Here is a 26,112-nt window from a genome sequence, read left to right as displayed (position 1 = left end):
GCGGAGAGGTCAGGAAGAAGATTGCAGGTTAGGAGGGCGGTGCTGAGTTGAGGGAACCGACTGAGACAAGGTGGGGGGAGGGGAAACGAGGAAACTGGAGAAATCTGAGTTCATTCCTTGTGGTTGGAGGGTTCCCAGGCGGAAGATGAGGCGCTCCTCCTCCAGCCGTCGTGTTGTTATGTTCTGCTGGTGGAGGAGTCCAAGGACCTGCATGTCCTCGGTGGAGTGGGAGGGAGAGTTAAAGTGTTGAGCCACGGGGTGGTTGGGTTGGTTGGTCCGGGCGTCCCAGAGGTGTTCTCTGAAGCGTTCCGCAAGTAAGTGGCCCGTCTCCCCAATATAGAGGAGGCCACATCGGGTGCAGCGGATGCAATAGATGATGTGTGTGGAGGTGCAGGTGAACTTGTGGCGGATATGGAGGGATCCCTTGGGGCCTTGGAGGGAAGTGAGGGAGGAGGTGTGGGCGCAAGTTTTACATTTCCTGCGGTTGCAGGGGAAGGTGCTGGGAGTGGAGGTTGGGTTGGTGGGGGGTGTGGACCTGACGAGGGAGTCACGAAGGGAGTGGTCTTTGCGGAACGCTGATAGGGGAGGGGAGGGAAATATATCCCTGGTGGTGGGGTCCGTTTGGAGGTGGCGAAAATGACGGCGGATGATACGTTGTATACGGAGGTTGGTGGGTTGGTAGGTAAGAACCAGTAGGGTTCTGTCGTGGTGGCGGTTGGAGGAGCGGGAAGTGGAGGAGATGCGGTGGAGAGCATCGTCGATCACGTCTGGGGGGAATCTGCGGTCCTTGAAGAAGGAGGCCATCTGGGCTGTGCGGTGTTGGAACTGGTCCTCCTGGGAGCAGATGCGGCGGAGACGAAGGAATTGGGAATATGGGATGGAGTTTTTACAGGGGGCAGGGTGGGAGGAGGTGTAGTCTAGGTAGCTGTGGGAGTCAGTCGGTTTATAGTAGATGTCTGTGTTGAGTCGGTCGCCCGAGATAGAGATGGAAAGGTCTAGGAAGGGGAGGGAGGAGTCTGAGACAGTCCAGGTGAATTTGAGGTCGGGATGGAAGGTGTTAGTAAAGTTGCTGAACTGTTCAACCTCCTCGTGGGAGCACGAGGCAGCGCCGTACCAATTGCTAGTCTGTAAATTGTCACCTCCCCAGGCAGCACCTTCCATGCAACTAATTGATATTTAGGTTCAGAACGCAAAGGACAACTGACATGAAAGATCAAAATCTGAGTAGATATGTGTTTGTTCTGGGAATTTTCATCAAAACTTTGCTGTAATTGGGGGACCTTCTGCATTTCAAGTTCAAGGCCTAATTACAGCTTTCCATATCTGTGGTCTGTGTGCTTGTTGTTGATAATTAACATGTGAAATCAGGAACTGTCCACATTTTTGATAGCTGAACTAAGACCGTTCAAAAACTACAGTATTTCTGCACTGAATTGTCAGGGTAGATGAGGTTTGAATGTCCTGTACCCGGGCTTGAGGTGGTACAGTGGCTCAGTGGAGTTTACACATTCTCCCCTTGTCTGTGTAGGTTCCTCTGGGTGCTCCAGTTTCCACCAAAGGAGTGCAGTTTAGGTGGATTGGCCATGAAAAATTGCCCGTGATGTCCAGGAATGTGTTAGGTGGATTAGCCATGGTAAATGCAGTGTTACAGGGCTAGGGTGGGGTGGGACTAGGTGGAATGCTCTTAGATAAAATGGTCTGCTTTCTTACTGTAGGGATTCCATGAAGAAAAACTGAAAGCCTTCACCAACAGAAATAAAAACAAACCTTAGTATGCATCTATGAGAGGAATTACTAGGCAGTAATGAAAACACCTTTATTTCTTGTTGACATTTGCCATTCCCTACAAATCTTAACTTCTCCTCAAGAAATAGATACTGTATTAATCTCATTTGACTTATGTAATTTTACTCCAAAATATGAATTATGTTTGTATTATGTGTTGCTTTATCTTGCACTAAATTCAATTTGTAATGATAGAGTTTTAAGTTACTATACAATATTGACATAAATTCAGATGAATTTAATATAATTCTGAATGATCAGTGTTCTACTTGATTCAATACTAAGTGATTGTAACTTAGCAGACAGGATAAGAAGAAATCTTACAAGATACCTAAACCTGCACTTCCTTTCCCACCAATGTAGGTGATCGTTTTGGCAAGTTAATCTCTCTCTCTCTCAAAGTTCTGACAATGTTTCACATGTTAATGCTGGGCTATTTCTTATGAACTCACAAAAAAAAAGTTAATACCACAATTAATAAAAAGAGAAAACACTGGAAATACATTTATCTCAAATAGCAATTGTGAGAAGAGAAACAGAGTAAACACTGCAGTTTTATTATCCTACGTCAGAACAGAGTATTTGACTTTTGCATTAGCAAATAGTAAATACTGGAACCAACCGCAGAGAATACTGAAGAAACTCAACAGAGAGAAATAGTGTGACATCCTCAGAACTGGTTATTGGATTTGAGGGAGATAAATTACACTGGAGGAGATAATTGATTTGACCAAACTTTGACTATTTGCTTTTAAGGCAGTTTTTGTTTTCCTTGGATCCATGTGTCAATTGAATATGTTTTATTACTGCTGTAAAGTCTTTGACTGGGAAGTAGCAACTACTAAGAGAGAGAAAAATGGACTTGAATGTAATATGAAGACAGAGATGAGAAGCAGGGTGACATTATAGAGATTTATAAAATCATGATGGGGTGAATATCCAAAGTTTTTTTTCCCCCAGGGTAGGGAAATCCAAAACTAGGGACATGGTTTAAGATGAGAGAGGAAAGATATAAAAGGAACCTGAGGCAACTTTTTCATGTAGAGGGCTGTGTGTATGAAATGAGCTGCCAAAAGAGGTGGTAGAGGTAGGTATAATTACAGCATTTAAAAGGCATTCATGAATTAGAAGGGTTGAGAGGGTTATGGGCCAAATGCTGGCAAATGGGACAAGATCAGTTTAGGTATCTGGTTGGCATGGCTGAGTTGGACCGAAGGGTCTGCTTCCATGCTGTATAACTCTGTGACACAAAGACATGTGGAGAGGCAGGTTGTGTTGAGGCAGGAAAGCTGCAGAAGGACTTGGACCGGCAAATACGTAGCAAATGGAATATAATGTGGGAAGATCTGAGGTTATGTGCTTTGATAGGAAGAACAGCGATGTAGAGAACATATTTTCTAAATGGGGAAAAGCCTCGGAAATCTGAAGCAGAAAGGCACTTAGTTCAGAATTCTTTTAAGGTTAGCATGTTGGTTCAGTTGACAATTAGAAAGGCAAATGCGGTGTTAGCGTTTGTTTTTAAAGAATACAAGAGCAGAGATGTACTGCTGTGGCTGTATAAGGCTTTGTTCAGACCAAATTAGAACATAGAACAGTACACAGTGATGCTGTTCTAAATTAACTCCATCTGCCTGCACATGGCCTCTATCCCTCTATTCCCTGCCTGTTCATGTATCTGCCCAAGTGCTTAGTAAACATTGCTATTGTACCTGCTTCTACCACTTTCCCTGGCGGCACTTTCCAGGCATTACCTTAAACCTGTGCTCCCTGGTACTTGAATTTGCAATGGGAAAAGGACTCTTCACTATCTACCCTATACAGGCCTCTCATAACTTTATATACTTTTCAGGTTGCCCACCAGAGTGTGACGCTCTAGTGAAGCGATCCAAGTTTGTCCACCTTCTCCTTTTAGGTAATTGGAATATTATGAGCCATTTTAGGCCTGGACGAACAATATGCTGGCTTACACGGGTCCAGAGGAGATTCATAAGGATGATCTCAGGATTTAAGTGTTTGTTATATAAAGTACAGTTGAGGATTCTGCATCGATGTAGAATGGAGTGTAGATGGATGAGTGGAGGGGAATCTCATTGAAACTTACAGAATTCCGAGAGGCCTGGATGGAATGCATGTGAAGAAGGTGTTTCCACTAGTAGGAGAGACTAAGTTCCAAGAACAGCCTTGGGGTGAAGAGACAACTCTTTAGAACTAAGATGAGGAGGGGTTTCCACAGCCAGAGGGTGATGAATCTGTGGAATCCATTGCCACAGAAGGTTGTGGAGGCCAAATCATTGAATGTATTTAAGACAGAGATAGGTTCTTGATTAGCATAGGCATCAAGGGTTATCATAGAGGCATGAAATCGCTACAGTGTGGAACCAGAACCAGACCCACCCCAACCCTGTTCTCATAATGCTTCATTTACCAGGGCTAGTCCACCTAGCCTGCTCATTCCTGGACACCATATTTACCATGGCCAATCCAGGAAACCGGAGCACCCAGAAGAAACCCATGCAGACATGGGAAAAATGTGCAAACTCTACACAGACACATGAGGCTGGAATGGAAACCATGTCCCTGATGCTGTGAGTCAGTGGTGCTAACCATTGAATCACCAAGGTTATGGGGAGAAGGCAGGAGAATATGGTTGAGAACATATTAGCCACAATCAAATGGGGAGACTCTACTGGCCATATGGTCTAATTGTGCACTGATATCTCATAGTCTTACAGTACTGAACAGGTGAAGATGCAAAAGATACTTGGCAGTTGTTCATAAAGGGTATCATGATATGATGTCCTATGTGGATGTTTAGAGCTTTTTTTATTCATTCATGGATGATGGCATCACTGACTGGGCCACCATTTATTGCCCATTGCTAAATGTATTCGAGATAAAGGGAATGAACTGCCTTTTTAATTCTTGCAGTCTATTTGGTGTAACCAGTTCCACAATGTTGTTAAGAAAGGAGTTCCAGGATTTCAATCTGTCAACACTGAAGGAATGGTGAATGGGTTGAAGGAGAACTTGTAGGTGGTGATTTTCCCAAATATGTTTTGCTATCAGTGTTATTGCTCATGGGTTTGTTTGAAGATCCTTGGTGAATTTTTGCAGTGCATCTTTCAGATGGTACACATAAATCCAGTTCTGAGGAAGACTCAGACTAGACTTGACATATTAATCCTTTCTCAGCTCCCACTCTGCTGAGTTTCTCCAATATTCACTGTATTTGTTGTTTATGACACATACTGCTGCTGAGTGTTGGTAATGGTGGTACTGAACGCTTGTCGATATGGTGCCAGTTAAGTGAGCTGCTTTTTCCTGGATGTATGAAATCTTTTGAAGGTTGTTGGAGCTGCACTCACACAGGCAAATGGTGCGTTTTTCATCACACTCTTGTACTGTGCCTTGTTGATGAAGAACACATGTTGGCCCAGCCATGAGACATTCAGGCATGCATCTTTAACTCAAATGCCATCTTTTTTTTTACTTCATGTGACCACTACAACTTAACCCTGATGTGGAAATCTGGCAAAATTGTATGTCTAAAGACATGACAGTACAATGAATTGGTATATATGTTTATTTATATGCCATGAACAGAACAACAGAAGTAGCAGCTGGAATGAACATTGAACCAAAATTCAGAGAATGTGTGAAACAAAAGAGAAATGAGAAAGAGTTAGAGAAATCATCCAAGAAAGGTTTTGAGACTTTCTGGTCATTGTGCATCAGACTGTTACGTCATTGATCACATGATTTGAACAGATGCAAGGATATATGACAATTTCGGTTATTGATATGATGTGACGAAACTCCCAGAAAAAAACATAAACAATCAGTGCTGTGTCTGGCAGAGAATCTCACGATATCAATGGTACAGTCATTTCCTCTGAGCTTTGGGCACTATGAAAATCTCTAAAGGAACACTTCAAGCCCTTCAGTTCCTTAAAACATTAACAGTTCCTTCTGAAACATACCAATAGCTCACAAGATTTTGCACCATTTACAGTGGCTTCAGAAGAGCAAAGATTTTCCAAATAAAAAATGATAAAGAACAACCTGAGGACAATTATGTCTCAGACTAGGCTGGGTGGAATTGCACTTGTGTCGATTGAGAAGGAAACCTCAGGTTGGCATGGAGGAGTTGGACCGTACAGTCTGTTTCCGTGTTGTACATCTCAATGACTCCAAGTAGCATCCAGCTCAGTTTTCCATAATTTGGTATCAGAGTTTGCTGCAAGTATATCTAGAAAGATGGACTTCAGGAAGTAGGTGGCATCACATAATTGGTGATTTACTTTTTAAATTCTAAGACCTTCATAATAATTATACATAAGAATTAAATAGCAGATATATAGAAGACAGTGGTAAATGGTAATTACAACAAAGTTAAATCTGCTGACCCAGAGACCATGATCTACGATTGGAATGAAAAGTTGGAAATCGGTGAAATCCCATAGTGTTTCTGCCATCACCAATAGCTGCAAGAATGTTTTCTTATTTGAACTAGTAGTTACACATTTTACTTTTATTGTCTTTGCTGTTAAGGTGATAGGACTCCTGTCTTGTCAGCTCTGCTGAGAAATCTGCAAACAATTTTCTGATTCTGTTTAATATTTCCTCATTTTCATATTTACTTATTCAGTATGATTACTGGTCAGTGAAATTACCGGAGATGGCAAAATGAATGGCCATGAGAGATGTGTACCTCAATTGTAATCAGTTTTATTAAGGAACATAGTACAGCTATCAAAATTTACTTATGTTATGCTAAGCAAATTTTACAATCCTGAGCAAGAATAAGCTTCCTACTTTGATTCAGATATTTGTCTGAATCCACTTATTGTATAAAATTATACTTTGGTCATAGGATGTGCAAACCTATCAGAGGAGGTAAGTGCACGTTGATGTTTCATTATTGATAAAATTATTATAACTTAAACAGGTTGTAAAATATGCATAGCTAGAAGGTAACATGAGATTATAAACAAAGTTAAAATATAGCAAAGAGAAACAACAAAAATTGATTAGGTTGTTAGAGTTGAAGTATAGTAACAAGGTTGTAAAGTAAATAATTACATTGTAAAAATACTGTAATTAGATGATAAATCATTTAAATTGGATACAGTAAATTTAAAATTTGTTACTTGAAAAGAGTTTGGAACAAAATAATTGATAATATGTCAACCTCCAACACAATGTTAACAAATGACTAGTGAATTTCTGGCCGAATCAATGTTTTCTATACATTAATAATACCTACCTTACTTCTATGTTTTTGCCCAGTTTATTAAGCCCAGGATCCCATATGCTTTAAAAATGTAAGAAATAGGGGCAGGAATAGGCTATTTAGTCCGTTGTGCCCATTCTGCCACATAACAAGATCCTGATTGATCTTGTATTTCAGGACCATACCAGTTGATGTTTATAATATCCAGAAATCTGTTAATCTCAGCTTGAACATACCTGATAGCTGAGCATCCCCAGTCCTCTGGAGTGGACTATTCTAAAGATTGACCACTTCTGAGTGAATAAATCTCTTCTCAGTCTGAAATAAACTGTCCCATGTTCTGCTTTAATAACTGCTCTCTCGCCCTGGCCTGTTACCAACAATGTTATTTAAAATTATAAGACATAGGAGTGGAAGTAAGGCCATTCGGCCCATCGAGTCCACTCCGCCATTCAATCATGGCTGATGGGCATTTCAACTCCACTTACCAGCATTCTCCCTGTAGCCCTTAATTCTTTGTGACATCAAGAATTTATCAATCTCTGCCTTGAAGACATTTAGCATCCCGGCCTCCACTGCACTTTGCGGCAATGAATTCCACAGGCCCACCACTCTCTGGCTGAAGAAATGTCTCCACATTTCTGTTCTGAATTGACCCCATCTAATTCTAAGGGTCCTAGTCTCCTTGCCTAACGGAAACAATTTCCTAGCGTCCACACTTTCCAAGCCCTGTATTATCTTGTAAGTTTCTATTAAATCTCCCCTTAATCTTCTAAACTCCAATGAATACAATCCCAGGATCCTCAGCCGTTCCTCGTATGGTAGACCTACCATTCCAGGGATTATCCGTGTGAATCTCCGCTGGACATGCTCCAGTGCCAGTATGTCCTTCCTGAGGTGTGGGGACCAAAACTGTACACAGTACTCCAAATGGGGCCTAACCAGAGCTTTATAAAATCTCAGTAGCACAACAGTGCATTTAAATGTATACTGCCAGGTATTTCTGCCCGCTATCTGTTTTAGATATGTACCCAAGTTTAATGCAATTCCCCTATTCTTCCTGCCAAAATAAATCACCTCAGTTCATTCAGTTTCACCTGTTATTTATCCATCCATTCTACCAGGATGCTTCTAACTTCTTGAAGTTTAATACCATCATCACATTCGTTCTGTTGTGAAGATTTTATGTTAAAAGTTTCATATTGAAGGAACAGTGTTATTTAAAATTACCTTAAACATTTTATAAGAATCAATGTTTACATGTCAGAATCGAAGTGTTGCCTTGACAGGAAGGAAAGTCTATAGCTTAACACTTTTGTCCATGTTTGAACCAAGTCTGTAATGAAACTGGGAGCTGAGAGGCTCTCATGGAGCTCAAGCTGAACAGCAGAGAGCAGATTATTCTATTGCAAGTACTGCTTATGCACAACTTCTTTCATCACTTTGATAATCAAAAGTAGACTGATGTGACATTAATTATTTGAGCGGGATGTGATTGCTTTTTTTGTGCTCCAGGCATACCTGCTTAATTTTCAAAATTGTTGAGTAGATACCAGTGTTGGAACTGTACTGGATCAGCTTGGCTGGGAGTGCGGCTAGTTCTGTAACAGGAATCTTCGGTACGAATGCCAGATTTTCATCAGTACCTATAACCTTTGAAGTGTTCAGCCATTTCTTGATATCACAGGGCATGAATCAAATTAGCTGAAAACCAGTATCTGTGATGTTGGGGACCTTGGGGAGGTTGTGATGAGTTGTTCCCTTGGGAAGTTGGATATTTTTGTACATTTCAATGTTGGCTTTTGGGCTTTTTATAACTTTCCTGCTCTTATTTATTTGGTAACTGATTTCCGAAGTAATTTTGCTTCATTACCCCAAGATCTGCTAATTCAATGGGCATCATATTGTTTTCTTTATTCCTCTTGGCTTTGACGTTTCTAATGTCAGTTTCTAGTGCTGTATAACATGGTGTTTCTTCTTTGCAAGTTTGTTTCTTTGCTTTGTCCTGGTGAGTGCAAGGGAAAACATTTTGACTTTTGGTCTCCTTTCAGCAAAGTTTAATTCTCAGAATATCATTTTCATGAGAACTGAGTGAGCTTAACCTGGAAGGTGTTGAAGTGATCGTGTGGATGAACTGCTGAACATTAATCCAACATTATCTCTCCCTTCAAACCAGCTTCAGTTCTGTAAGGAAACATCTCTGGCCTTCTGTGTGTTTATATTACCCAGTCTTATGCTGGGCTCCTTCATTGTTGACAATGGGGTTATTTATGGAACCCCTCCAGCCCTTGTTAGTCTTTTAAATATCCAGGGCTTTTGCCTGAAACGTCGAATTTCCTGTTCCTTGGATGCTGCCTGACCTGCTGCGCTTTAACCAGCAACACATTTTCAGTTTTAAATATCCACCACTTTTCCTGACTGGATGTGACAGGATTATAAAATTTAGACCTGATCCATTGGTTTTAGGATTGCTCAGTGCTGTCAATTGCGAGCTGCTTCTGCTGTTCTGCATGCAAGTAGTCCTGGGTTATAGCTTCAGCAGATTGATGCCAAATTTTCAGCTTAGCCCTGTGCTGTTCATGGTGTGCCATCTTGCACTCTTCATTGAACCAGGATTGATTTCCCAGTTTCATTTTAATGGTAGAATTGGGCAAATGCTGAGCCATGAGATTAAAGATTGTGTTTGAAAACATTCTGTTGATTTACAACAGTGTCTCATGGATTCCTAGTTTTGATGTGCTAGAACTTTTTGACTTGCTACATCTTTTTGACCTCTATCTATACAGTGTTGCTGCTGTAAAACAAGTGGAGGGTATTCTCAATTTGAAGACAGGACATTGTCTCCAAAAAGATTGTGTAGTGATTATTCATACCGATTCAGTCATGCATGGAATTATCAGAGTTGGATGGTTTGGTGAGGACAAGATGAAATAGATTTTTCCCACTTGTTTTCCCTCATGACTTTCTGCAGACCCAGACTAGGATTGCGTCCTTTTAAGACCCAGCCAGCTTGATCATTAGTGGTGTTGCTCACCCACTGAGCAATGAAGTCTCCCAGTCAGAGCATATTTTAGGTCCTTGTCATTTTCTGTGCTTCCTCCAGGTGGTGTTCAACATGCAAGTGTACTAATCTATCAGCTGAGGGGTTGTGATAGATGGTACTTAACAGGCAGGATGGATGATTTGTTTCCTTAAATATATTGTTGTAGATCCTAGTTTTATTTCATAGCTTTGTCACATTTTTACTTCATAACTCTCGATAATAATTGTACAATAAGTTAACCTTTGATCTTATTTCAAGCTAAACTTTGAAAAATCAAAAACTGAAAGAGTGTTAAGTGAACTGTATTAATTTACAGTTCACTAACCACTTTGCAAATACACTGTATGATTGTAATAGTTGTCATAATATGGAATTCTACCTCAGCTACACTATATGATAAATAGCATAACTGTTTTTAAGGGGAGGTTAGGTAGGTAACATCAGGAATCAAAAAAATTATGGTTGTGCTGATTCAATTAGATGAAGAGAGGTGGGAGAAGGATTGAGTAGAGCATTTTAAAAAGTGCATAAAACCAATTGTACAGACTTACCTCTGTGCTGTAAACTCTATGCTGTATTTTCTAATCCATTACTGCCTCATATGAGTGAATATCCACCATCAAATTGGGTTTTAGACTATAATGATTCATTATTATGTGCTGGTGATCCATTGCCCTGGTCATTACTTTTTCTAATAAAATGATATTCTGTCTTAACAGGCATTTTATGCTGAAAAGCTATACAATTGACAATTTAATTAGCTGATAGTATTATTATACGATGAGACAAATGTTTGGTAATCACCAATAATAACTTCCACAATTTGTTCTTGACATGAATTTTGTAATTCAGTAATTGCTACATAGCTTTCTTACCTTACAATCCTATGGACATACAAAACTATTGTCGAGAAAGATCTGCCTGCCCATCAGATCTACCCAACACCATGTTTGCTAGCTCATAACCATTATGATGGCCACAGACTACTTCCCAAACCTGAGCACTGCTCTTCCACAAAACTTACTCTCCCAGACTGGGTAATTGATCTAGATTCCTCTTTCAGGCTACTGCGTACTCAGTACCAACTGACAATGTATTCCCAAAGTATCTCAATTCTCTGGGATAAGAATTGCATAGTATTCAATTTATTTCAACTCTTAGACAATTTAAACTCCTTTTCCTGATTCTGCCCACATTATTAAGATATTTTAATCATCCAGCTCTTTAATTATTTTTACTGACATCTTTTCATTCATCTCCCTGTACTGATTTAAAGTAAATAGATCACATTCTGGAGCCTATTTGACATTACAACAGAGACTGCATTTCAAACAATACCTCTTTGTTTGTAAAGTGCTTTAAAACATTCATGGATCATGAACAACAATATATATAAATGACTGCTTTATTGCTAATATTATCTTGATATGTGATGCTGTCTTCTGTTTGTGAACCTAAAATCTTTTGTATCATAATGAAAAATTCATAGACTCAGTACAGCCTTGAGCACTGCTTCAAAACATTGGAAATGCTATTCCTTTTAAAAATTAAATCGGAGGACTCCCCTCCACTCCATCTAAGCCTGTAGTATTGATTTTATGATAACTTAACAGATTCTATGAGTAAGTGGCTGTTCTGAAGACATGTTTTATGGAATATTAAATTCTAATTTTAATAGCTGTTTGTATACAAATGGACATTTCAGAAAGGCAGCTTTTAACTTACACCAAGAGCTCTGACTAAAACTTAAAATGGCTGAAAATAATTTGCATCATAGTTCTATGACATAATATATCCCTAGGATGGATACAAAGATGTTAAAGACTCTCATGGAACTGACTTGTTAGAACGTTATCTTTTAATGAATAGAAATTGTGGTTCTGTTCGCCAAGCTGGGAATTTGTGGTGCAGACGTTTCGTCCTAGGTGACATCCTTAGTGCTTGGGAGCCTTCTGTGAAGCGCTTCTGTGACCTTTCCTCTGGCATTTTTAAGTGGTTTGTCTCTGCCGCTTCCGGTTGTCAGTTCCAGCTGTCCATTGTAGTGGCCGGTATATTGGGTCTAGGTCAATGTGCTTATTGATTGAATCTGTGGAGGAGTGCCATGCCTCTAGGAATTCCTTGGCTGTCCTCTGTTTGGCTTATCCTATAATAGTAGTGTTGTCCCATTATAGTAGTGGTACAACACTACTATTATAGGACAAGCCAACCAGAGAACAGCCAGGGAATTCCTGGAGGCATGGCACTCATCCACAGATTCAATCAATAAGCACATTGACCTGGACCCAATATACCAGCCACTGCAACGGACAGCTGGAACTGACAACTGGAAGAGGCAGAACTGCTGTGCTCTTCCAGCACCACTAATCCAAAATCGTGTTTCCAGCATCTGCAGTCATTGTTTTTACCTCGTTGATTTTAACCTTACTGCGAATCCTATTGCAAGGATGTCTGCCTTGAAGAAGTTTTCTTCCTCTCTCTACATGAATCTCAGGGAGTCCCTCTCCCACTGCACCATGCTACTTTCTCCCCACCCCCACCCTCCTCTAGCTTATCTCTCCACGCTTCAGGCTCTCTGCCTTTATTCATAATGAAGGGCTTTTGCCCAAAACGTCGATTTTGCTGCTCCTCAGCTGCTGCCTGAACTGCTGTGCTCTTCCAGGACCACTAATCCAAAACCGGAAGCGGCAGATTCAAACCATTATAAATGCCAGAGGAAAGATCACAGAAGCGGTTCACAGGAGGCTCCCAAGTACTGAGGATGTCACCTAGTCAGGGACGAAACGTCTGCAACACAAATTCCCAGCTCGGCAAACAGAACCACAACAACGAGCACCCGAGCTACAAATCTTTTCACAAACTTTGAATGAATAGAAGAACAAGTGGCAAGGAAGTAAGTGGGAAGATTTCATTGAATACCAAAATAAGTCTTCACATTGCCTTCCAAGCCATTCGCTATCCTTGAAAACGTATCGCTGTTCCTTCAGAGTTGTTGGGTCAAAATCCTGGAATTCCCTCCCCATCAGCATTGTGGTTTACCAACAGTATATGGACTGCATTTTAAATTGCTGATGCAGTCAAGCCAGATCCCACTCAGACAATGGCGACGCTGTTGTCTTGTCAAATCTCATTACAATGCTTTCAGAATGTTTCCTTCTTTGCAGGGGGTTCCAGTCCTTCACTTGTGAGGATCTAACCCTTGGAGTGTTCAGTATGCTTTTCTGACTCAGAATGCCTCAACAACTACTCACATGTTCATAGTTAAATCTCTTCTCCTGAGTTAATTACTCATATAAATTTATCAGTTCATACCTTTGGAATTTTTTCCCTTGAAATTGAATTTGCTTTATTTGGCAAACTTTGTTATTCCTAAATTTGTTCATCAGCCCCCAGAGTAAAGGAACATCTGAAATGAGACCCCTGCCCCAGTCCAGCACCCACCGTCTTCAAGGATAATGAAGAGGTAAGACAACTCCGTCATAAGGCTACATGACCTCAGCCTTTTAAAATAATACTTTCACATGCTTCTGTTGCATTAAAACTAAGTTACATTCTAACTAGATTTCATGGATTATGAGTTAGATATTCATAACAAAGTTAATAGCTGAGGTATTAATATTTAATCACCTTGACTATTACATTGGTTAACACAATACAAGAGACTAATTGATGATATCTCTCAGTAACCAATTTTGATCTATCGAGTGTTTAACAGCCAGTGAGGAAACCCAACAACCTGATGCAATAATGATAATTCCTTATTTGGAGTCATGGTTTTACAGATTTGACAGTTAATCATTTGACCATAGTCACCTTGACTGCCAAGAGTAGAAGAGGCAGGACCAGGCGCTACCAGGCAGAACCAACAAGGCTGTCTTCGCAGAACGATTGATAAACTGGTTTTTACTGCAAGGTGTCAATTTAACACCACTGTGTCCTGGAGAACAACCCTAAAAAAGCATTTGCATCTTCAAACCAGCACACCAGATCAGCAAAGGAATTTCTGATTGTATGTTTCTTTTACTTATGAAGTTTAATTTCTATTAATCTATCCCTGTGCAACCTTGCAACTTGCGTTTATGTCTGCTTGTGTGTGCGTGACATAGAAAATGGGATAAGTGTTGAAATTTCAATGATTTTCTATATCTTTGCCTGAGTGTGATTTAGCAATAAAACTAACTCCTTATTTGTTCATTCAAGGAATCTGGCTGACTTATTTTTTCATATACTGAGTTATGTGTAGTTAAGTAGATACTGAATTGACAATATCTCATTCTTTTAACAGTTAAACTCTGCTATAATCAATGTAAGTTTGAGACAGAGGGAGGAGTCATCTTACTGCTCCTCATCTGCCATAACTTGTCAATCCATTGAATTTTAATATGGATAGGCCTGGGGGCATCAATTTAGGACCCCCACTGCATTTAACAAACGGCATTTAGCGATACAAAATCCAAGATTCAAAAAGTTTATGAATTACTGCTGCTGTTAATTCGTTCAAAATGTTTTGTATTCAGGTGCTTAGTAAGTGGTAAAAAATACCTACTGTCAATGTGTGAGAATATCAGTTTCAGTACTGTCAGCACTGGATTGCAAACAGTTTTGTGGACTGGATATACAAGGATCAGGAGCTGTTTTTAGATTCATTAAATTCAGTTCATTTTATTGCTGAACCTGATTGGATTTACATTTATCCTCTTCTAATTTTCAAGTCCTTCTTGTTCTACTAATGTAGATATCCTTCATTTTGATTGGTTAAAGAGGTACATGGTTGTTTGCCCTACTGATTTAACTCTCAGGTAACTGCTGAATGAACAACTTTTAAACCTAAATCTGCACAGGTAGGCAGGTAGTATGAAATGCACTGTTCATGCAAAATGTAATCCAATCATGGTTGGTTGTCATGATATGAACCCAGACAGAAAGGTATGTACACTCATATTATAACTAGCTGTACGTCAGTGAAAATGCAGTGGGTTATGGGTATACTTACATCTTAAATTATGGTTAAAATTTGAGGTGATGTTCTCAGATTGTAGATGATGAAATTGCAAGTTGTTTTGTATGCTAGGTCATAGAGTCATACAGCATAGAAACTGGCCCTTTGGCCCACTGTGTCTATGCTGACCAACAAACACCAAATTAATATTAATCCCATTCACCTGCACTTGGTCCATACCCTACTGTGCCCTGGCATATTAAGTGCTTGTCCAGATGCTTCTTTAATGTTGCAAGAGTACATGTCTCCACTACCCCTCAGGAGAGCATTCCGTTTTTCTTCTACCCTTTGTGTTAAAAAAAATCCTCAGATCTCATCTGAACCTCTTACCCCTCACCTTAAACTTATGCCCCCTGGTCTTAGACATGTTTGGCATGGGAAAAGATCCTTGCGGTATACCCAATAAATGTCCAAGTTTTGTATATCTCAACCAGATTTCTGCTCAGCCTCCTGTGCTCCTCCTCTGGTAATCAACCCAAGTCTCTTCATCCCAAGCAACATCCTGGAGAGTAGCACTCACTTTCTCTCCACATTATGCCTCTATGATATTCATGTTGTTGCCATCAACTGCCACATGATGCTTTTCAAAAGATGGAATACTAATGTGAATTGAGATTAATTATCTCTCAAAACTATTGTGCAAGTTCCTGCCCACTGGAGAACTTTAAGTCCTTAGATTAGCAATATAACTAGCTGGGAGACAGAGTCAGAGAATTGGACAGCGAATTTAAAGCATTACCATTTAGCAATGCCAAACATCACTTTTGGATATTTTCCAGGATACTTAACTTATCCTTCACATTAACTCAAAATAACTTACCAGAAGAAGTGGACTTTAATTCCAAAGCAATGTGTTGCCTGAGGTTAACAAGGGGCTGAATTTTGCAATGCTCAAATTGTTTTGGGAGGTTAGAGATGGCTTTGCTGAGAACAGAATTTTGATTGCTCCAAATAATTGCAACTATAGATGCTGCAAAATTTCAACCTTCAAAATCAGAGACAAATTTACAAAATAGTGCAATCTCTTTGGTGGACCAACATATCTCTGTATGGAACAGGTGACTAAATATTCAGTACATTTAGTTTCATCCTTTTTTGAAAAGATGGGCCCTTTTTGATACTGTTATGTTGTGGTACTAGGCTTTTCCTAATTAGACATTTGACATTTGTGTTAACAAAGTACTTTTTAAAAATCATTGCTCTTAGGCATTGTTAGAAGTTTGTGGGGAAAAAGAAGTGACAAAAGTATAAAACTAGAGCTGCTAAAATTCTGAATCAAATGCCATGCTATGTGGTGGCTTAGTTGCCAGCACTGCTGCCTTACAGCACCAGGGACCTGGGTTCAATTCCAATCTCAGGTGACTGTGTGCAGTTTGCATGTTCTTCCCCTGTCTGCATGGTTTTCCATTAAGTGCTCTGGTTTCCTCTCACAGTCCAAAGATTTGCAAGTTGGGTGGATTGGCCATAGTGTTCAGGGATGTATAGGTAGGTGGATTAACCATGGGAAATACAGGGTGAAAGGGATAGAATAGGGGATGGATCTGGGTGGGATGCTCTTCAGGGAGTTGGTGTGGACCAGTTTGGTCGAATGGTCTGTTTCCACACTGTTGAAATTCTATAATTCTGAAAGCAATGAGCAGGGAAGTTAGCATTGCTGTTGAGAATAAAAGTTAACATGTCAGGTTTATACTCTATCAGAATTTTTAAAAGTTGTATCTGAGAGGAAAGGGCAAGTGTACTTATTGAAGCTTTGTTGGTTTGGTTTTTGGTAGAAATTGTAAATGATGGAAGAAGTCTGGAATTGCAAGTCTTAGAGAAGCTGGATCCTCTGCAATCATACTTAATTCGGGCTCCTGCAGTGCAGTGAAGAGCTTGATTTGAATTTAAATCTTAGATCCAGTCTGTTGAAGAAAGCCTATGATTTTTTTAATGCCCATCCTATCAGTCAGAAGAAAGACAAAATTATAATGAGGCATTGTCATTAAATGCAAAATGGGTTGTTCATTTTTCCTGCAAACCCTGCTGTTCTTACACATTTTTGTATAATTATTATTGTTTAATTAACATATTTTCCTTTCACAGTGAAACAAAATGGCTCTAGCAGGAATCCGTGTAATCGAGCTGGCAGGTTTAGCACCTGCTCCCCTGTGTGGAATGATTTTGGCTGATTTTGGTGCCACAGTTGTACGCATAGATCGAACAAGGATGGCTACAACTGACGTGTTAGGTCGAGGTAAACGCTCAGTGGCCTTGAATCTGAAGAAACCAGAAGGAGTCAAAGTGTTGAAGCAGCTTTGTAATCAGTCTGATGTTCTCATTGAACCTTTCCGTAAAGGTAAGACATGAAACAAAATTACATTGTTTTTCTTGGATCTCAGTATATATGTTTTTAAAAATGCAAAGGTTAGTTGAAAAGAACAAATGTTTGAAATACTATTTAAAATATATACCCATATACATAACCTGAAAAATAGTAGGAAAACCTCCGCAGCACTGGCAGTATCTGTGACGAGAAATCAAAGTCAACGTTTTGAATCTAGTGTCCTTTCATCAGACACTGTTGGTAGCTATGAAAGTTATAGAGTCATAGATAATAGAGGATAGGATGAGGGGAGGGTTGAGGAGTAAACATTAAGTGGAGACAGAGCCCATAGAGAGAGAAAAACAGTTGGACAGACAAAAGAGTGGATAAAGCTTAGTCTAGGAGAATGAATAGTTGCTGACAATGGGTTGTGTGTAGCAGCAGCCCATGTGATGATGAGGCCTGATGTGTGGGGGTGAGGGAAAGACATGGAGAAATGGGAAAGGTACTCAAGCTCTAAAAATTGTTGAACTTGATATTGAGTCCTGAAGGCTGCAATGTTGGTTTTTGTTTCTGATTTCCAGCATCTGCAGTTCTTTGAATTTTTTGAAAAATATGAAAATTGGCAGTACAGAACCTCGATACAAACATTTGTTGAAGCTTTTCAACTTGTACTCATTTCACAAGATTACTAATTTAAACAAAAGCAAATATTTACACTGCATTAGAGGAGCATTGTGGGCGGCACGGTGGCACAGTGGTTAGCACTGCTGCCTCACAGCGCCAGCGACCCAGGTTCAATTCCCGACTCAGGTGACTGACTGTGTGGAGTTTGCACATTCTCCCCGTGTCTGCGTGGGTTTCCTCCAGGTGCTCCGGTTTCCTCCCACAGTCCAAAGATGTGCAGGTCAGATGAATTGGCCATGCTAAATTGCCCGTAGTGTTAGGTGAAGGGATAAATGTAGGGGAATTGCGCTTCGGCGGGTCGGTGTGGACTTGTTGGGCCGAAGGGCCTGTTTCCACACTGTAAGTAATCTAATCTAATCTAAACAGCATGTTAATTATCTTGTAAGTGGACTCCAATTGTTAGAAATTTGACTGTAGAGATGTGGAGAGTATATCATTATGCTAATTGACACTTAATTGTCAGGCTACACTTTCATTTTGAACTCAATAGGTTGACTCTAAGTAGTCAGGGCATCACTGTCACCTATTTTGTTGGAAGGGATGCCATGTGTGTATATGTTCTTTCTTTATTGCTGCAAGGTCTTGTGTGTTAAATATATATAGCTTCCAATGCACACAACTGTGTCAAATTGTGAGCCTGACAGATGATCTGAATGAACATTCCTGGTGAAGGGCTCTTGCCCGAAATGTCGACACTTCTGGTCCTTGGATGCTGCCTGACATACTGTGCTTTTCCAGCACGACACTCTCGACTTTAAGCTCCGCATCTTCAGTCCTCACTTTTGCCTGGGTGGATAACTACAGCAGAGTGTTGAAGCCAAATCATTGAGTTCGTTTAAGACAGAGATAGGTAGATAGGTTCTTGATTGGAAGGTGATCAAGGGTTACATGAGAAGGCAGCAGTGCAGGGTTGATAAACATATTAGCCATGATTAACTGGAGGAGCAGTCTCTATTCGCTGAATGATGTATTTCTACTTCTATATCTTCTGGTCTTATGGTTTTACTGGCAAACTTGAGATTGTTTCTTCCTTTATACTCTGCCCCTAGTATGTGGTTAATGTTAGGGTGCTTGTACACCACTCCCATAAGTGGCTTCGTGCTATTATTATTGCTCATTTCAGCTCAAATATCAGAAGTGAAATGTTTGTTTTTATAAAAAGATTGTTCAAGCAAATTGTTCAAGCATCTATTGGATGTATCACTAGTAGACTGGTAACTTTATTTCCTGTCTTGATGTCTCATGATTAATGCCCATGGTTGACAATAAGTGAGTTGGCAAGAAGAAGGAAGGTATTGGCAAGGAGGTGGAGCAGCAACTATAAAGGCCCATTGGAAATGATTTGAAGTATGGGGTTGAGTGGGGAGCCATGGGTTTGTGGAAGAGGTTGGCATGGAAGGGGCATAGAGAGTGAAGAGAGTAAGTGGAATGTTTCTGTTTTAATCTTTTATTTTTGAACTTTGAGTACAGTGCCAGCATCCAGGCAGGCATTCCAGCATGCCCTGTTTGGAAGCCAGTAGCATTTTTGGCTCTTTCCAGGTTGCCTGGCCTGATTCCCAATCTAGTCTGCACTCCAGATCAAAATATAGATATGCAGGCAGCCATTTTTAAAGGTCAAAGAACCAGCATTTGTTGCAACTCTGCACCTCCGACCTGCGAACAAAAATCAGAATCATAACGTTCATAAGTTTGTAAGATATAGGAGTAGAATTAGGCCAGTCAGCCCATCAAGTCTCCTTCGCCATTCGATCATGGCTGAGATGCTCCTCATCCCCATTTTCCTACCTTCTCTCCCTTTAGCCATTTTAAAAAGTCTTTTTGACTCCTCCTTAAATTTACTCACTGCCCCAGCATCCACTACACTTTGGGTTAGCAAATTCCACAGATTCAAAAGTTAAATTTGTTACCCCTTATCCTAAGACTATATCCTCTCATCCGAGAATGTCCACAAGAGGAAATATCCACTCCACGTCTATTTGATCCACACCTTTATCATACCTTTGAATACCTGAATTTGATCTCCCTTCATTTTTCTAAATTCAATCTCTTATTATGTGGGGGGAATAAACCCCTCATCCCTGGGATCGATCAAGTGAATCTCCTCTGAGTTGCTTCCAATACAACTATGTCTTTTCAAACCTGTACACAATATTCTAGGCACAGTCTCACTAATATATTGTATCGTTGCAATAATACTGCCTTACCTTTATATTCTGTTACTTTAAAACTATAAAAACCAACATTCCATTTGCTTTCTTTACTTTCTGCTGTACCTGCACGCTAGTTTTTTTTGTGATTCATGAAAGAGGACACCCAGATCCTCTGCACTGGAACACTGTAAAGTCTCTCCGCATTAAGATAATAGGTCATCTTCCCATTTTTTTAACCCAAATGCATGACCTCACATTTATCCATGTTAAACTCCATCTGCCACATTTTGGCCCACTCTCTTAACCTATCTAAAATCCATTTGTAAGGTTCTTCTCATCAATTTACATGGTCATTGGATAGACTTATGGGTGAAAATGGAATAGTGTAGGTTGGATGGGCTTCAGATTGGTTCTACAGGTGGCACAACATCAAGGGCTGAAGCGCCGGTGCTGCACTGTAATGTTCTATGTTATTTTGTCATTGCAATTTACCATCCTACCTATTTTTGTGTTATGTGCAAATTTAGCTATATAGCCTTCTATCCCTGTATCCAAGTCATTAACGTAGATTGTAAACAGCTGAGGTCCAAGGACCGAACCCTATGGCACCCCACTAGTTACATCTTGCCATCCAGAAAAAAAACTCGCTTATCTCGACTCTCTGTCTTATGTTCATCAGTCAATCATCTATTCAAGCTAATAAATTACCCCATATCCCATATGATTCAACCTTGTGAATTCACCTTTTGTGTGGCACCTTATCAAATGCCTTCTGAAGTCCAGATAAATTACATCTACAGCATCCCATTATTCACTTTGCTTGTTACATCTTCAAAGAACTCTAGCAAATTAGACAAACATGATTTGCCCTTCATAAAACCATACTGACTGTGATGGTTAGCGTTTTAACTTTCCAAATGTCCTGCTATTGCTTCCTTGAAAATTGATTCTAACACTTTCCCAACAACAGATGTTAAATTAACGATCTGTAATTTCTCACATTTTGCACCCCCCCCCCCTTTTTTGAATGAGGGTGTTATATTTTCTAATCCACTGGAACCCTTCTCGTGTCTAGGGAATTTTGGAATATTGTAACCAATGGATCTACTAATGTTAAATGCATTAGTCAGAGGGAAACCAGTCTGCGTGGGTTACTCTTCGGAGGGTCGGTGTGGACTGGTTGGGCCAAAAAGCCTGTTTCCACACTGTAGGGAATCTAATCTAAATCTAATCTACTATTGCCACTGCCACTTCTGTTAATACCCTAGGATGTAGGCCTCAGGCTCGGGGAATTTGCCTGTCCTCAATCCTAATAGTTTACTTAGTACCTTTTCCCTATCGATGTTGATGTTCTAAGTTCTACTTTATCTATTGGCTCTGACTTGCCTGTTCCAATAGGAATGATACTGTTGTCCTCCATCGTGAAAACTGAGGCAAACATTGATTTAGCATCTCTGCCATCTCAGTGTTCTCTACTATTAACTCTCTGGTTTCATCTTCCAAGGGACCAACATTTGCGGCTTAGTATAGAAGCGTTTGCTATCCTTTTTGATATTTTGTGCTGGGTTTTTTTTGTAGTTTACCAGCTTTTATTTATATTTGAAAGTATCCTAATCTTGCAACCTGCCACTGGCATTTGTAAAGTGGTATACCTTAGTTTTTGACTTTTTTTTAAACCCCCCCCCCCCCCCCCCGCCCCCACCACCACCAACACCATCATCATCTTTCTTTCTCACTGGGATATATTTCAGTTGTGAGGAATTGAGTAGCTCCTTAAATATCTGACACTGCTCATCCGCTGTTTTATCATTTAGTCTTCCTGCCTACTACTGGGTCAAATCTGTCCTCATGCCTCTGTAATTTCCTTTGTTTAACACTACTTTCTCAGCCTCAAACTGAATTTTGAATTCTGTCATACTGTGATCACTACTCCCTCGAGGATCCTGAACTGTGATGTCATCAATTAACACAATTCCAAATCCAGAACTGCCTGCTCCCTGGTTGGTTCCACAACATACTGCTCCAAGAAACAATCTCTAATACATTCAATGAACTCTGCCTCCAGACAACCTTTGCCAATTTGATTCTTCCAATCTACATGCATGTTAAAAATCACCCATGAAAATTGCTGTACTTTTCTTGTAAGCCTCTGATTTTTCCTGCCCCACAGCAAAACTACTGTTTAGGGACCTCCAGAAGTAACTTCTTCCCTTTCCTATTTCTTGTTTCTACACAGATTGATTCCACATCATGATCTCCCATGCATATGTCATTACAGTTCTGATTCCTTTCTTCACCAGCAAGGCCACATCACTTCCTTTTCCTTTAGGTGTATCTTTCCAAAATGCTGCAATTCAATTCCCAGACCAGGTCTCATTGTAACCATGTTTCTGTAATCACTGCCAAATCATATCCTTTGTTTCCATTTGTGCTATTAACTCATCAATTTTGTTTCAAATACTTTGTGCATTTATATTCAAAGGTTTGAAATTTGTTGCACTGTTAATTTTCACTACTTTTATACAATTCCTTGGTGCTTAAATATAATCACCTGCACTGTCCCTCACCTTTATTGTCTGGTAAACATCTGTCTGAGGCTCCTGCAACTCTACCTCCTGGATCTCTCTACCTGGCACACTCACAGTTACACCCTCCTGTCTCTGACCACTGGCTGAATTCACATTAGTATGTCTAAGAGTTGTGATTGTCTCCTGAAACAGAGTGTCCAGGTAACTTGCCCCTTCCCTGATGTGTTGCACTGTTTGAAGCTCATACTCCAGCTCATCGATTCTGAGCCAGAGTTCCTTAGTAAGCAACATTTACTACAGATCTTGTCACTGGGAACCACAATGTGGTCTACCAACTCCCACACCATGCAGGAACATCACTTTGCCTGACCTCACAGCACCAGGTCCCAGGTTCGGTTCCAGTCTTGGGCGACTGTCTGTTTGGAGTTTGCACATTCTCTTCATGTCTGCATGGGTTTCCTCCAGGTGCTCTGGTTTCCTCCCACAGTCCAAAGATGTGCAGATCAGGTGAATTGGCCATGCTAAATTGCCCATAATGTTAGGTGCATTCGTCAGAGGGGGGTGGGTTACTCTTCAGAGGGTCACTGTGGACTTGTTGGGCCAAAGGGCCTGTTTCCACACTGTAGGGAATCTAATCTAATCTATCCTTATTTTGTTGAATTGGTTTTGAATTTTTTTAAACAGTTGTTGAGATTAAGGGGGAGAGAGCGAGGGGGGGGGGGGAGAGCGCGAGCAGGGAGAGTGAGGGGGAGAGGGAGGAGCAAGGAGAGATGCGAGGGAGGAGCAAAGGACTTCTGGGAAGGTGAGTCTCACCGTTTAAAAGACTTACCTCAGGCATCGGGGCCTCCATTTACCAAGAGGTGCTTGGGAGGAGTGAAGGACTTCTGGGAAGGTTTTAAGTGGGTGAGAAAAGGCACAGCAGACATGTGGAGTCTGTTCAAGGAGCAGTTGTTGTGAGTGATGCACAAATTTGTTCCTCAGACAGGTAAGAAGGGGTAAGATTAAGGAACCTTGGATGATGAGAACAGAGGAGCTTCTCATCAAAAGGAAGAAGGCAGCTTACGTAGGATGGAGGAAGCAAGGATCTAGCACAGCTTTAGAGGATTACAGGCTTGCTAGAAAGGAGCTCAGAAATGGACTGAGGAGAGCCAGGAGGAGGCATGAGAAAAGCTTGACAAGACGGATTGGGGAGAACCCAAAGGCATTTTACTCATACGTGAGGAATAAGAGAATGCTCAGGGAGAAGATAGAGCCAATCAGGGTTAGCGGAGGGAACTTGTGCGTGGAGTCTGAGCAGATAGGGGAAGCCCCAAATTAGCTTTTTGCTTCGGTTTCCACCAAGGAAAGGGAGCTTGTTGTAATTGAAAACTTAGACGAGCTGGGATACAGTCTTGACCAGATCAAGATTGATGAAGTTGATGTGCTGGAAACTTTGGAAAACATTAAGATTGATAAGTCCCCAGGGCCAGACCAGATTTATCCGAGGCTGTTCCGGGAAGCGAGAAAGGAGGTTGCTAAGCCGCTGGCGAGGATTTCCCTTTTACCCTTCTTGAAAAGTGGAACGACATTCGCCTCCTTCCAATCGTCCGGTACGACTCCCGTGGAGAGTGAGGAGGCAAATATCCTTGCCAATGGCTTAGCAACCTCCTTTATCGCTTATAGTTGGCATGGATTTTAATTATGTTGCGTTTATATAGCTGTGCTGAAAATCCTATGTCAATGTAGGATTACAGTATCTTCAGACACTTGAATTAGATAAAGTTCCATTTCTTTTTATGTTTACCTCCTCAATGTAATTTATGTTTCTTGTTAGTAGTGGAAGTTACTTGCTCTGTAGGGGACTTTTCACCTGCCTGTGAATGAGCCATAATGAAGCATAATAGCTATTTTTGTTTAGGCTCCTTAACTAACTAGCTTCAGCTTTTAATTCTCACAAATTCTCTATGAATTGAGTTTGCTTCTTTGAATAAAGTAAACCAATTTTTGTTCTTAAATAATTGTTGCATTGGCATACTTGCTATAACTTGAATAGAAATTTATTGTTACATGTACTTTTAAATTGTAGTGAAAAGTTTCATAAGTTGCCCCACCATGGAGCCTACATGAATATAGAAGTCATATGTAATATTTAAAAAAAAAATAAAATTAAGACAAAGTTCATCACAATTCAGCTCCTGGGCTCGAGAAAAGACAATTTAGGAACGATGGTGTACCCTGAACGCACAGCTGGGACAAAAACCACAATGTTCGGCTGCTAGATACTCAACTAGAAGCCTCTACTGAAGAAGGCTGTCATGCTTGGCTGACACAGTCACCACCTGCTGGGCTGCTGGAATATCTAGTCACCAAAGACGAATAAGACTGCCACACCATGACAATGCAGCCACACCAAAAGACTAACACAGCAGGAGGCTGCACCACCAGGAGACTGCCATCTAGGGCTGAGACCCCATTTCCCTTCCTCCATGCAACTGGGTCTGGCTGCAGACCTGGAGCTTTGGCCTACCCTGTAAGTTCAGGCTGGGGGAATCAGCCCAGGACCTGGTCTAGTATTTGCATGAATTAGATATGGGTTCTTCTGCTGTAACGTGACAGTTGTGTACTTCTACCACGTCGCGCTATGGAAAACTGCTATACGGTGGCACAGTAGTTGGCGGCACGGTGGCACAGTAGCGGCGGCACGGTGGCACAGTAGTTAGCACTGCTGCCTCACAGCACCAGGGACCTGGGTTCAATTCCCGCCTCAGGTGACTGACTGTGTGGAGTTTGCATGTTCTCCCCGTGTCTGCGTGGGTTTCCTCCGGGTGCTCCGGTTTCCTCCCACAGTCACAAAGATGTGCGGGTCAGGTGAATTGGCCATGCTAAATTGCCCGTAGTGTTAGGTATGGGGTATATGTAGGGATATGAGTGGGTTGCGCTTCGGCGGGTCGGTGTGGACTTGTTGGGCCGAAGGGCCTGTTTCCACACTGTAAGTAATCTAATCTAAAATCGTACTGTTGAAGATCGCTACTAGAAAATCGCTACACCCGTTCAGTAGAAAGTTCGCATTATCCAAACAATGTCCACTATTCGACAATCGTGTTATAGCTAATTTGTGCTGACAAAAAGCAAGTTTTAGCAGAATGACCTGTAGTTCGAAAAGAACTTGGTTCTGTTACTGTATTGTAGGTGTTACTTAATGTGCAGAAAATCCATCAAAGCTCACTTCAAAGTAATAGAGATTGCTGACTGGTGCAGCAGTCCATTTCATGCAATTTTACGGTTGACAGCTTTCTGAAAATGTCAGGAAATTGAAATGCCACTTCCTCAGCTTTTGAACATAGTGAAAAATACTTGTCAGCTTCAGAGAATTTTACTTACAGCAAGCAACAGATGAACAAATGAAAAG

At 40.8% G+C, this 26,112-nt stretch overlaps 1 protein-coding gene across 1 annotated transcript in view; it reads left to right on the top strand.

The window, feature by feature from the left end:
- The window catches only part of amacr (alpha-methylacyl-CoA racemase), an 85,053-nt gene that overhangs the window by 8,290 nt on the left and 50,651 nt on the right, over window positions 1–26,112 (top strand). Inside the window, exon 2 of the mRNA XM_060829221.1 lies at window positions 17,140–17,392. Coding sequence (XP_060685204.1) covers window positions 17,149–17,392 — 244 coding nt within the window. The 5' untranslated portion in view covers window positions 17,140–17,148. The remainder of the gene's footprint in view (window positions 1–17,139; window positions 17,393–26,112) is intronic.

Source organism: Hemiscyllium ocellatum, chromosome 1 (genome assembly GCF_020745735.1).
Source record: "Hemiscyllium ocellatum isolate sHemOce1 chromosome 1, sHemOce1.pat.X.cur, whole genome shotgun sequence".
Classification (NCBI taxonomy): domain Eukaryota; kingdom Metazoa; phylum Chordata; class Chondrichthyes; order Orectolobiformes; family Hemiscylliidae; genus Hemiscyllium; species Hemiscyllium ocellatum.
The sequence above is the reverse complement of the archived record's forward strand: the minus strand, read 5'-3'. Positions and strand labels throughout refer to the sequence as shown.